The sequence below is a fragment of the Hemitrygon akajei genome, chromosome 7, assembly GCF_048418815.1.
Source record: "Hemitrygon akajei chromosome 7, sHemAka1.3, whole genome shotgun sequence".
Taxonomy (NCBI): Eukaryota; Metazoa; Chordata; class Chondrichthyes; order Myliobatiformes; family Dasyatidae; genus Hemitrygon; species Hemitrygon akajei.
In genome coordinates this window covers 111,909,511-111,923,218 of record NC_133130.1, presented here as the reverse complement: position 1 = coordinate 111,923,218, position 13,708 = coordinate 111,909,511, and the positions used below count along the sequence as shown (strand labels likewise).

The 13,708-nt window shown below is 57.8% G+C and overlaps 1 protein-coding gene across 4 annotated transcripts in view; it reads left to right on the top strand.

Annotated features, from left to right (window-relative positions):
• LOC140730810 (unconventional myosin-VI) overlaps window positions 1-13,708 on the top strand; it is a 322,637-nt gene that overhangs the window by 192,697 nt on the left and 116,232 nt on the right. For all 4 annotated transcript variants that reach the window (XM_073051731.1, XM_073051733.1, XM_073051732.1 and 1 more), the window contains 3 exons: window positions 9,940-10,045; window positions 10,722-10,777; window positions 13,599-13,696. In XM_073051731.1, the coding sequence (XP_072907832.1) occupies window positions 9,940-10,045; window positions 10,722-10,777; window positions 13,599-13,696 (260 nt within the window). The remainder of the gene's footprint in view (window positions 1-9,939; window positions 10,046-10,721; window positions 10,778-13,598; window positions 13,697-13,708) is intronic.

Here is a 13,708-nt window from a genome sequence, read left to right as displayed (position 1 = left end):
TGCTCCAGTCTCAGACCCCCCCCCCATGATCACTGGTTGTTCCAGTCTCAGACCCCCCCCCCATGATCACTGGTACTCCAGTCTCAGACCCCCCCCCCATGTTCACTGGTGTTCCAGTCTCAGACCCCCCCCATGATCACTGGTGCTCCAGTCTCAGACCCTCCCCCATGATCACTGGTGCTCCAGTCTCAGACCCCCCCCCATGATCACTGGTGCTCCAGTCTCAGACCCCCCCCCCCATGATCACTGGTGCTCCAGTCTCAGACCCTCCCCCATGATCACTGGTGTTCCAGTCTCAGACCCCCCCCCCCATGATCACTGGTGCTCCAGTCTCAGACCCCCCCCCCCCATGATCACTGGTGCTCCAGTCTCAGACCCCCCCTCATGATCACTGGTGCTCCAGTCTCAGACCCCCCCCCGCATGATCACTGCTGCTCCAGTCTCAGACCCTCCCCCATGATCACTGGTGTTCCAGTCTCAGACCCCCCCCCCATGATCACTGGTGTTCCAGTCTCAGACCCCCCCCCCATGATCACTGGTACTCCAGTCTCAGACCCCCCCCCCCCATGATCACTGGTGCTCCAGTCTCAGACCCCCCCCCCCATGATCACTGGTGTTCCAGTCTCAGACCCCCCCCCCCCCATGATCACTGGTGCTCCAGTCTCAGACCCCCCCCCATGATCACTGGTACTCCAGTCTCAGACCCCCCCCATGATCATGGTACTCCAGTCTCAGACCCCCCCCCATGATCACTGGTACTCCAGTCTCAGACCCCCCCCCCATGATCACTGGTGCTCCAGTCTCAGACCCCCACCCCATGTTCACTGGTGTTCCAGTCTCAGACCCCCCCCCCCATGATCACTGGTGCTCCAGTCTCAGACCCCCCCCATGATCACTGGTGCTCCAGTCTCAGACCCCCCCCATGATCACTGGTGCTCAGTCTCAGACCCTCCCCCATGATCACTGGTGCTCCAGTCTCAGACCCCCCCCATGATCACTGGTGCTCCAGTCTCAGACCCCCCCCATGATCACTGGTGCTCCAGTCTCAGACCCCCCCCATGATCACTGGTGCTCCAGTCTCAGACCCCCCCCCATGATCACTGGTGCTCCAGTCTCAGACCCCCCCCCATGATCACTGGTGCTCCAGTCTCAGACCCCCCCCCCCATGATCACTGGTGCTCCAGTCTCAGACTCACCCCCCCCCCCATGATCACTGGTGTTCCAGTCTCAGACCCCCCCCCATGATCACTGGTGCTCCAGTCTCAGACCCTCCCCCCCCCATGATCACTGGTGCTCCAGCCTCAGACCCCCCGCTGATCACTGGTGCTCCAGTCTCAGACCCCCCCCCCATGATCACTGGTGCTCCAGTCTCAGACCCCCCCCCCCATGATCACTGGTGTTCCAGTCTCAGACCCCCCCCCATGATCACTGGTGTTCCAGTCTCAGACCCCCCCCCCATGTTCACTGGTGTTCCAGTCTCAGACCCCCCCCCCATGATCACTGGTGCTCCAGTCTCAGACCCTCCCCCATGATCACTGGTGCTCCAGTCTCAGACCCCCCCCCATGATCACTGGTGCTCCAGTCTCAGACCCTCCCCCATGATCACTGGTGCTCCAGTCTCAGACCCCCCCCCCCATGATCACTGGTGCTCCAGTCTCAGACCCCCCCCCCATGATCACTGGTGCTCCAGTCTCAGACCCCTCCCCCATGATCACTGGTGTTCCAGTCTCAGACCCCCCCCCCATGATCACTGGTGCTCCAGTCTCAGACCCCCCCCCCCCATGATCACTGGTGCTCCAGTCTCAGACCCCCCCATGATCACTGGTGCTCCAGTCTCAGACCCCCCCCATGATCACTGGTGCTCCAGTCTCAGACCCCCCCCCATGATCACTGGTGCTCCAGTCTCAGACCCCTCCCCCATGATCACTGGTGTTCCAGTCTCAGACCCCCCCATGATCACTGGTGCTCCAGTCTCAGACCCTCCCCCCCATGATCACTGGTGCTCCAGTCTCAGACCCCCCCATGATCACTGTGCTCCAGTCTCAGACCCCCCCCATGATCACTGGTGCTCCAGTCTCAGACCCCCCCCATGATCACTGGTGCTCCAGTCTCAGACCCCTCCCCCCATGATCACTGGTGCTCCAGTCTCAGACCCCCCCATGATCACTGGTGCTCCAGTCTCAGACCCTCCCCCCCCATGATCACTGGTGCTCCAGTCTCAGACCCCCCCCATGATCACTGGTGCTCCAGTCTCAGACCCCCCCCATGATCACTGGTGCTCCAGTCTCAGACCCCCCCCCATGATCACTGGTGCTCCAGTCTCAGACCCCCCCATGATCACTGGTGCTCCAGTCTCAGACCCCCCCCCATGATCACTGGTGCTCCAGTCTCAGACCCCCCCCCATGATCACCTGGTGCTCCAGTCTCAGACCCTCCCCCCCATGATCACTGGTGCTCCAGTCTCAGACCCCCCCCCCATGATCACTGGTGTTCCAGTCTCAGACCCCCCCCCATGATCACTGGTGCTCCAGTCTCAGACCCCTCCCCCATGATCACTGGTGTTCCAGTCACAGACCCCCCCCCCATGATCACTGGTGCTCCAGTCTCAGACCCCCCCCCATGATCACTGGTGTTCCAGTCTCAGACCCCCCCCCCATGATCACTGGTGCTCCAGTCTCAGACCCTCCCCCATGATCACTGGTGTTCCAGTCTCAGACCCCCCCCCCATGATCACTGGTGCTCCAGTCTCAGACCCCTCCCCCATGATCACTGGTGCTCCAGTCTCAGACCCCCCCCCCCATGATCACTGGTGCTCCAGTCTCAGACCCCCCCCCCATGATCACTGGTGCTCCAGTCTCAGACCCCCCCCCCCCATGATCACTGGTGTTCCAGTCTCAGACCCCCACCCCATGATCACTGGTGCTCCAGTCTCAGACCCCCCCCCCATGATCACTGGTGTTCCAGTCTCAGACCCCACCCCATGATCACTGGTGCTCCAGTCTCAGACCCCCCCCCCCATGATCACTGGTGCTCCAGTCTCATTCCCCTCCCCCCCATGATCACTGGTGTTCCAGTCTCAGACCCCCCCCATGATCACTGGTGCTCCAGTCTCAGACCCCCCCCCCATGATCACTGGTGTTCCAGTCTCAGACCCCCCCCATGATCACTGGTGCTCTAGTCTCATTCCCCTCCCCCATGATCACTGGTGTTCCAGTCTCAGACCCCCCCCCCCCATGATCACTGGTGCTCCAGTCTCAGACCCCCCCCCCCATGATCACTGGTGCTCCAGTCTCAGACCCCTCCCCCATGATCACTGGTGTTCCAGTCTCAGACCCCCCCCCCCCATGATCACTGGTGCTCCAGTCTCAGACCCTCCCCCATGATCACTGGTGTTCCAGTCTCAGACCCCCCCCCCATGATCACTGGTGCTCCAGTCTCAGACCCCCCCCCCATGATCACTGGTGCTCCAGTCTCAGACCCCCCCCCCCATGATCACTGGTGCTCCAGTCTCAGACCCCCCCCCCCATGATCACTGGTGCTCCAGTCTCAGACCCCTCCCCCATGATCACTGGTGTTCCAGTCTCAGACCCCCCCCCCATGATCACTGGTGCTCCAGTCTCAGACCCCCCCCCCATGATCACTGGTGCTCCAGTCCTCAGACCCCTCCCCCATGATCACTGGTGTTCAGTCTCAGACCCCCCCCCCATGATCACTGGTGCTCCAGTCTCAGACCGCCCCCCCCCATGATCACTGGTGCTCCAGTCTCAGACCCCTCCCCCATGATCACTGGTGTTCCAGTCTCAGACCCCCCCCCCATGATCACTGGTGCTCCAGTCTCAAACCCCCCCCCCCATGATCACTGGTGCTCCAGTCTCAGACCCCCCCCCCATGATCACTGGTGCTCCAGTCTCAGACCCCCCCCCATGATCACTGGTGCTCCAGTCTCAGACCCCCCCCCCCATGATCACTGGTGCTCAGTCTCAGACCCCCCCCCATGATCACTGGTGCTCCAGTCTCAGACCCTCCCCCCCCCATGATCACTGGTGTTCCAGTCTCAGGACCCCCCCCCCATGATCACTGGTGCTCCAGTCTCAGACCCTCCCCCCCCATGATCACTGGTGCTCCAGTCTCAGACCCCCCCCCCCATGATCACTGGTGCTCCAGTCTCAGACCCCCCCCCCATGATCACTGGTGCTCCAGTCTCAGAAACCCCCCCATGATCACTGGTGCTCCAGTCTCAGACCCCCCCCATGATCACTGGTGCTCCAGTCTCAGACCCTCCCCCCATGATCACTGGTGCTCCAGTCTCAACCCCCCCCCCCCATGATCACTGGTGCTCCAGTCTCAGACCCCCCCCCCCATGATCACTGGTGCTCCAGTCTCAGACCCCCCCCCCCATGATCACTGGTGCTCCAGTCTCAGACCCCCCCCCCATGATCACTGGTGCTCCAGTCTCAGAACCCCCCCCCATGATCACTGGTGTTCAGTCTCAGACCCCTCCCCCCATGATCACTGGTGCTCCAGTCTCAGACCCCCCCCCATGATCACTGGTGCTCCAGTCTCAGACCCCCCCATGATCACTGGTGCTCCAGTCTCAGACCCCCCCCCCATGATCACTGGTGTTCCAGTCTCAGACCCCCCCCATGATCACTGGTGCTCCAGTCTCTGACCCCCCCCCCCATGATCACTGGTGCTCCAGTCTCAGACCCTCCCCCCATGATCACTGGTGCTCCAGTCTCAACCCCCCCCATGATCACTGGTGCTCCAGTCTCAGACCCCCCCCCCAAGATCACTGGTGCTCCAGTCTCAGACCCCCCCCCATGATCACTGGTGCTCCAGTCTCAGACCCTCCCCCCATGATCACTGGTGCTCCAGTCTCAGACCCCCCCCATGATCACTGGTGCTCCAGTCTCAGACCCTCCCCCCCATGATCACTGGTGCTCCAGTCTCAGACCCCCCCCATGATCACTGGTGCTCCAGTCTCAGACCCCCCCCATGATCACTGGTGCTCCAGTCTCAGACCCCCCCCCATGATCACTGGTGCTCCAGTCTCAGACCCCCCCCATGATCACTGGTGCTCCAGTCTCAGACCCCCCCCCATGATCACTGGTGCTCCAGTCTCAGACCCCCCCCCCATGATCACTGGTGCTCCAGTCTCAGACCCCCCCCATGATCACTGGTGCTCCAGTCTCAGACCCCCCCCCCATGATCACTGGTGCTCCAGTCTCAGACCCCCCCCCCATGATCACTGGTGCTCCAGTCTCAGACCCCCCCTATGATCACTGGTGCTCCAGTCTCAGACCCCCCCCCCCATGATCACTGGTGCTCCAGTCTCAGACCCCCCCCCCATGATCACTGGTGCTCCAGTCTCAGACCCCCCCCCCATGATCACTGGTGCTCCAGTCTCAGACCCCCCCCCCCATGATCACTGGTGCTCCAGTCTCAGACCCCCCCCCCATGATCACTGGTGCTCCAGTCTCAGACCCCCCCCCCATGATCACTGGTGCTCCAGTCTCAGACCCCCCCCCCATGATCACTGGTGCTCCAGTCTCAGACCCCCCCCCCATGATCACTGGTGCTCCAGTCTCAGACCCTCCCCCCCCATGATCACTGGTGCTCCAGTCTCAGACCTCCCCCATGATCACTGGTGTTCCAGTCTCAGACCCTCCCCCCCCCATGATCACTGGTGCTCCAGTCTCAGACCCCCCCCCCATGATCACTGGTGTTCCAGTCTCAGACCCTCCCCCCCCCATGATCACTGGTGCTCCAGTCTCAGACCCTCCCCCCCCATGATCACTGGTGCTCCAGTCTCAGACCCCCCCCCATGATCACTGGTGCTCCAGTCTCAGACCCTCCCCCATGATCACTGGTGTTCCAGTCTCAGACCCCCCCCCCATGATCACTGGTGCTCCAGTCTCAGACCCCCCCCATGATCACTGGTGCTCCAGTCTCAGACCCCCCCCCATGATCACTGGTGCTCCAGTCTCAGACCCCCCCCCCATGATCACTGGTGCTCCAGTCTCAGACCCCCCCCCCATGATCACTGGTGCTCCAGTCTCAGACCCCCCCCCATGATCACTGGTGTTTCCAGTCTCAGACCCCCCCCCATGATCACTGGTGTTCCAGTCTCAGACCCCCCCCCCATGATCACTGGTGCTCCAGTCTCAGACCCCCCCCCCATGATCACTGGTGCTCCAGTCTCAGACCCCCCCCCCATGATCACTGGTGCTCCAGTCTCAGACCCCCCCCCCCCATGATCACTGGTGCTCCAGTCTCAGACCCCCCCCCCCATGATCACTGGTGCTCCAGTCTCAGACCCCCCCCCCATGATCACTGGTGCTCCAGTCTCAGACCCCCCCCCATGATCACTGGTGCTCCAGTCTCAGACCCCCCCCCCATGATCACTGGTGCTCCAGTCTCAGACCCCCCCCCCCCCCCATGATCACTGGTGCTCCAGTCTCAGACCCCCCCCCCCCCATGATCAACTGGTGCTCCAGTCTCAGACCCCCCCCCATGATCACTGGTGTTCCAGTCTCAGACCCCCCCCCATGATCACTGGTGCTCCAGTCTCAGACCCCCCCCCATGATCACTGGTGTTCCAGTCTCAGACCCCCCCCCATGATCACTGGTGTTCCAGTCTCAGACCCCCCCCCCCCATGATCACTGGTGTTCCAGTCTCAGACCCCCCCCCCCCATGATCACTGGTGCTCCAGTCTCAGACCCCCCCCATGATCACTGGTGCTCCAGTCTCTGACCCCACCTCCCATGATCACTGGTGCTCCAGTCTCTGACCCCCACCTCCCATGATCACTGGTGCTCCAGTCTCAGACCCCCCCCCCATGATCACTGGTGCTCCAGTCTCAGACCCCCCCCCCCATGATCACTGGTGCTCCAGTCTCAGACCCCCCCCATGATCACTGGTGCTCCAGTCTCTGACCCCACCTCCCATGATCACTGGTGCTCCAGTCTCAGACCCCCCCCATGATCACTGGTGCTCCAGTCTCAGACCCCCCCCATGATCACTGGTGCTCCAGTCTCAGACCCCCCCCCCCATGATCACTGGTGCTCCAGTCTCAGACCCCCCCCCCATGATCACTGGTGCTCCAGTCTCAGACCCCCCCCATGATCACTGGTGCTCCAGTCTCAGACCCCCCCCATGATCACTGGTGCTCCAGTCTCAGACCCCCCCCGCATGATCACTGGTGCTCCAGTCTCAGACCCCCCCCCATGATCACTGGTGCTCCAGTCTCAGACCCCCCCCCCATGATCACTGGTGCTCCAGTCTCAGACCCCCCCCCATGATCACTGGTGCTCCAGTCTCAGACCCCCCCCCCCCATGATCACTGGTGCTCCAGTCTCAGACCCCCCCCCCATGATCACTGGTGCTCCAGTCTCAGACCCCCCCCCATGATCACTGGTGCTCCCAGGTCTCAGACCCCCCCCCATGATCACTGGTGCTCCAGTCTCTGTTCCCACCTCCCATGATCACTGGTGCTCCAGTCTCAGACCCTCCCCCCATGATCACTGGTGCTCCAGTCTCAGACCCTCCCCCCATGATCACTGGTGCTCCAGTCTCAGACCCTCCCCCCATGATCACTGGTGCTCCAGTCTCAGACCCCCCCCCATGATCACTGGTGCTCCAGTCTCAGACCCTCCCCCCATGATCACTGGTGCTCCTCAGTCTCAGACCCCCCCCCATGATCACTGTGCTCCAGTCTCAGACCCTCCCCCCATGACACTGGTGCTCCAGTCTCAGACCCCCCCCATGATCACTGGTGCTCCAGTCTCAGACCTCCCCCATGATCACTGGTGCTCCAGTCTCAGACCCCCCTCCCCCCATGATCACTGGTGCTCCCAGTCTCAGACCCTCCCCCCCCCCATGATCACTGGTGCTCCAGTCTCAGACCCCCCCCCATGATCACTGGTGCTCCAGTCTCAGACCCTCCCCCCATGATCACTGGTGCTCCAGTCTCAGACCCCCCCCCCATGATCACTGGTGCTCCAGTCTCTGTTCCCACCTCCCATGATCACTGGTGCTCCAGTCTCAGACCCCCCCCCATGATCACTGGTGCTCCAGTCTCAGACCCCCCCCATGATCACTGGTGCTCCAGTCTCAGACCCCCCCCCATGATCACTGGTGCTCCAGTCTCAGACCCCCCCCCCCCATGATCACTGGTGCTCCAGTCTCAGACCCCCCCCCCCCATGATCACTGGTGCTCCAGTCTCAGACCCCCCCCCCCCCCATGATCACTGGTGCTCCAGTCTCAGACCCCCCCCCATGATCACTGGTGCTCCAGTCTCAGACCCCCCCCCATGATCACTGGTGCTCCAGTCTCTGTTCCCACCTCCCATGATCACTGGTGCTCCAGTCTCAGACCCTCCCCCCATGATCACTGGTGCCCCAGTCCAGTCCTCAGACCCTCCCCCCCCCATGATCACTGGTGCTCCAGTCTCAGACCCCCCCCCATGATCACTGGTGCTCAGTCTCAGACCCTCCCCCCATGATCACTGGTGCTCCAGTCTCAGACCCCCCCCCATGATCACTGGTGCTCCAGTCTCAGACCCTCCCCCCATGATCACTGGTGCTCCAGTCCTCAGACCCTCCCCCCATGATCACTGGTGCTCCAGTCTCAGACCCCCCCCCCCCATGATCACTGGTGCTCCAGTCTCAGACCCCCCCCATGATCACTGGTGTTCCAGTCTCAGACCCCCCCCCATGATCACTGGTGTTCCAGTCTCAGACCCCCCCCCCCATGATCACTGGTGCTCCAGTCTCAGACCCTCCCCCCATGATCACTGGTGCTCCAGTCTCAGACCCTCCCCCCATGATCACTGGTGCTCCAGTCTCAGACCCTCCCCCCCCCCATGATCACTGGTGCTCCAGTCTCAGACCCCCCCCCCATGATCACTGGTGCTCCAGTCTCAGACCCTCCCCCATGATCACTGGGTGCTCCAGTCTCAGACCCCCCCCCATGATCACTGGTGCTCCAGTCTCTGTTCCCACCTCCCCATGATCACTGGTGCTCCAGTCTCAGACCCCCCCCCATGATCACTGGTGCTCCAGTCTCAGACCCCCCCCATGATCACTGGTGCTCCAGTCTCAGACCCCCCCCATGATCACTGGTGCTCCAGTCTCAGACCCCCCCCCCCCATGATCACTGGTGCCTCCAGTCTCAGACCCCCCCCCCCCCATGATCACTGGTGCTCCAGTCTCAGACCCCCCCCCCCCATGATCACTGGTGCTCCAGTCTCAGACCCCCCCCCATGATCACTGGTGCTCCAGTCTCAGACCCCCCCCCCCATGATCACTGGTGCTCCAGTCTCAGACCCCCCCCATGATCACTGGTGCTCCAGTCTCAGACCCCCCCCCCATGATCACTGGTGCTCCAGTCTCAGACCCCCCCCCCATGATCACTGGTGCTCCAGTCTCAGACCCCCCCCCATGATCACTGGTGCTCCAGTCTCAGACCCCCCCCCCATGATCACTGGTGCTCCAGATCCCCAGGCATGCAGCTCTGAAACCAGACCCTGGTCTCTGCGCAGCTGATATTCCAGGCTTATGAGCAAGTCAGGTATCGAATCTCTGAGTGATCGACTACCTGAGTTTCCAACATAAATGTTGAACCAACCTGGTTAAGTCTGCAGCATTTTACTGCGGAGTTTAGAAAGATCTGCAGCATTGTCGCTCTGTTGAGTTGTGAATGGTTGATTTGTTCAAGATGAGGCTGAAAACATTTTTATGTCAGGAATTGATTTTACCCACTGGATTCTGATGGAATGACGGGAGTGTACCACAAAGGGTTTATAATTTTGCTGAAGGGAAAACATATTCTTTCCAATGAATTGCACATGCTCAGTGTAAAGGCTGGATCTTAGAATGTACATGCTGATGTCTCACAGCGACATGTTTCAAACTCTGCTTTCAATCTTCACCCTCAGCTGATAAAGCTTATCGCGATATGAAGGTACACAAATTAAGCCAGGCCATCATTGTATCCGGCGAATCTGGTGCTGGGAAAACAGAGAATACAAAGTTTGTACTTCGGTATGTATGAATCTTACACCCTTTAACCCCAACGCATTCCGGAATCTCTCACCTGTTAACCCCAATACATTCTGGAATCTCTCACCTGTTAACCCTAACACATTCCAGAATCTCTCACCTGTTAACCCTAACACATTCCGGAATCTCATGCCTGTTAACCCCGACACATTCCGGAATCTCTCACCTGTTAACCCTGACCCGTTCTGGAATCTCACGCCTGTTAACCCCAATACATTCTGGAATCTCACACCTGTTAACCCTAACACATTCCGGAATCTCTCACCTGTTAACCCTAACACATTCCGGAATCTCACGCCTGTTAACCCCCAACACATTCCGGAATCTCACGCCTGTTAACCCCGACCCGTTCCGGAATCTCACGCCTGTTAACGCCAACACATTCCGGAATCTCTCGCCTGTTAACCCTGACCCGTTCCGGAATCTCACGCCTGTTAACGCCAACACATTCCAGAATCTCACGGCCCTGACCCCTCCATGTCCCGTGCCCCCCCCCGCCCCTGAATGCCTTTTTGCCAGGTCTGGTTTCTTTGCTGTGGAATTACTGTATGGAAGGGGCAGCTGGGATGCTGTTGGAACTGTGCCCGCTCTCTTGCCCCCTCAGTGGCGTTACCAGTAGGTGGGCTGGGACTCACTGTCTTACCCGTCCGTTACCTAGGTACTTGACTGAGTCATATGGAACAGGTCAGGACATTGATGAAAGGATTGTGGAAGGTAAGCAGTTCTGGGATATTATGCCTGCCCTTGCACATGCACGCTCGGGGACTCCGACACTGGTATGAACGTTTGCTGCCTCTCGCTTATTTTTGTTTGCATGAATGCGTGGACACCTGCTGCACCCGAAACACAAGATGGCTTTTATATATTTGCTTCCACACTGCTCAGACATTCACACGAGCAAGTGCACGCATGGTTTACGCGCACACTTGAATGCCTGTGTGCTCACAGCTTGCAACCGTGTGATTTCGTAGTGTTCTGAATGAAGCCTGCTTTTCTCTGTCACATTATAAGGATGTGGAGCCCCATGCCAGTTAAGGAAACATCCTCTGGTTAAAACTTCTGCTCCTGATTGGGATCTTTAAGAATAGTGTAGGGATGCGTTTCCTCATTAGCGGCTGGTTTGAAAGTAAGGCAGGGACGTTACACTGAGCAAGGGCGCAGTGTCAGTTTGGGCAAGAGACGATGCCACTGCACTGGAGAGGATGTTTACAAATGCGGGTGGCTGAGATGGGGACATTCTAAAGCGAAAAGATAAAAGTTAGCTCTACTTGTCGTACGTACATCGCAACATGCGGTGAAATTCAGTGTTAGTATCAAATCAGAGGGTTGTGCTGGCCGGCCCACAATTGTCGCCCATAACATCGGGGCGCAACATTTAGCACGACACTTCACGGTACGGGTGACCCGGGCTCCGTTCCCACAACTGTCTTTAAGGAGTCCGGTACGTTCTCCGCGTATAAGCTTTCCTTTGGACCGCACCGGTGAGGCTGGGAGGGGGATCCTGACGACTGGGCATCTCAGGATCTCCGCACCTTCCGCCCAGGCTTGTGATGGCGATCACCATCGCCCATTGTCCTTCGAGACAGCTGGATGAAAACCAACGTTCTCCCCGTGACCGTGTGGGTTTCCTCTGGGTGCTCTGGTTTCCTCCCACAGTCTGAAGACGCATCTGTAGGTAGGTTAATTGGTCATTGTAAACTGTCCCACGATTAGGCCAGGGTTTAAATCTCGGGTTTGCTGGGCGGTGTGGCTGGAAGGGGCTGTTCCGCACTTTCTGTCAATAATTAAATAAGCAAGTAAATAGACAGGTAACTCGCTAACTCTAGCCATACATCTTTGAAATGTGGGGGGGATGCTGGTCCAGACTCCTTACAGCCAGCAGTGGGGATTGAACCCCAGTCTTGCGGCTGGTGCTGTAAAGCGTAACGCTGCCATGCTTCCTTTTTTTAGGAATGAGGACACATTAGACAGACTTGAATTGATTCTTTTGAGCAGAGGAGGCTGAGGGAAGATTGAGCTGATGTCTATGAGTTACGAGAGGCTTGGATCAGACAAATAGGAAGGCCGCATTTCCCTTAGCAGAGGAGTGAAAAAGAGCGGGCACAGCTTTAAAAGTAATTGGTACTCGAGATGATGAGGAATTTGCCCCATCCGGTTATGACCTGAGAGCAGAAACCCTTGCGAGATTGCAACAGTGCTTGAATGAGGCGTGTCTGCAAGGTTACAGACGCAGCGTGGGATGATGTTGTGATATCTCAGTTGGTATAGATGTGAACGGCCAGTGTCGATTTTGTTAGTGACTCAAACCAAGCATGGAAGTTTGGGAAGTTGAAGATAAAGCAGGGAGCTGAATAGAGCTTTTACTTCAAACAGAGCTTACTTCAGCTAGAGATGCCCTGGGCTTCTAAAAGGTGTTTAAGAGATAAAGGTAAATAATAACTCTATCTGCCACATGTACAGCACTGTGTAAAAGTCTTAGGCATTTATAAATTTAAAAAAAAATCTGTAAAGTTTTAAAATAATGAAATGAAAAGTTTCTAAATGTCAATAATTTGACTATATGGCGAGAGGGTAGGTGTACGGGGTTGAGTGGGATCAGGGATCAGCCATGATGGAATGGCAGAGCAGACTTGATGGGCTGAATGGCCTAATTCTGCTTCCATGTCTTATGGTCTAAAAGCAGTAAACAGTGACAAACTAAATCGAATCAATATTTAGTGGGACTGCAGTTTGCCTTTAAAACTGTATCAGTTCTCGTGGGTACACTGTTGTGTAGTTTTATTTGGATAATCGGCTGGTAGGCCGTTCCAAGCACCTTGAGGGACCTGCCACAGTTCTTCCGCAGACTTTGGCTGTCTCGCTTGCTTCTGTCTCTCCGGGTAATCCCAGACAGCCTCAGTGATGCTGAGATCGAGGCTCTGGAATCCATACCATTCGAAACCATCTATTAAAACAAAACCTAGGGTGGCTAAGATTTTTGCACAGTACAGTCCATCAAATCAGCGAGGATGGTGGTGGGCAGCCTGCAAGTGTTGCCATGCTCCTGGCGGAGCCTGCCTGCAACTCGATAACGTTAACCCGAATGTCTGGGGAAACCAGAGAGCACTCGAAGGAAACCCCCGTGGCCAAGTGGAGAATGTACAAGCTCCTCACCGACAGCAGTGGGAGTCAAGCCCCAATTTTCCAGCAGCCACCGTGAACATTATGCTAACCGCTATGCTGCCCATTCTGGGAGCTGAAGACACTTGGGGGTGGTGGTGGAGTAGTGAAGAGATGGGCAGTGCAGTTGATGTTCTTCAGTTGAAGAGTGAGAGGAGATGTTACTGTAGTCATTGGTATTGATTCTTCCTTCTGGAGAAGACGATCAGTATTTGATCTTTAAGTGTGCTGTAAAATGCAATGATTCTGTGGAGTGTGCGTTCTCTTTACCCATCCTTCATGCTAGCAAGAGCACAAGTACAACAGGCCGACTGGCCTCTTCCTGTAACTTTACAGATTTGAGAGGGATTAATTTAATCAATTATTTCCAAAACAGCCAATCCCTTACTGGAGGCCTTCGGGAATGCCAAAACTGTACGTAATAATAATAGTAGTCGATTCGGAAAGTTTGTCGAGATACATTTCAACGAGAAGGTAATTTTGAAA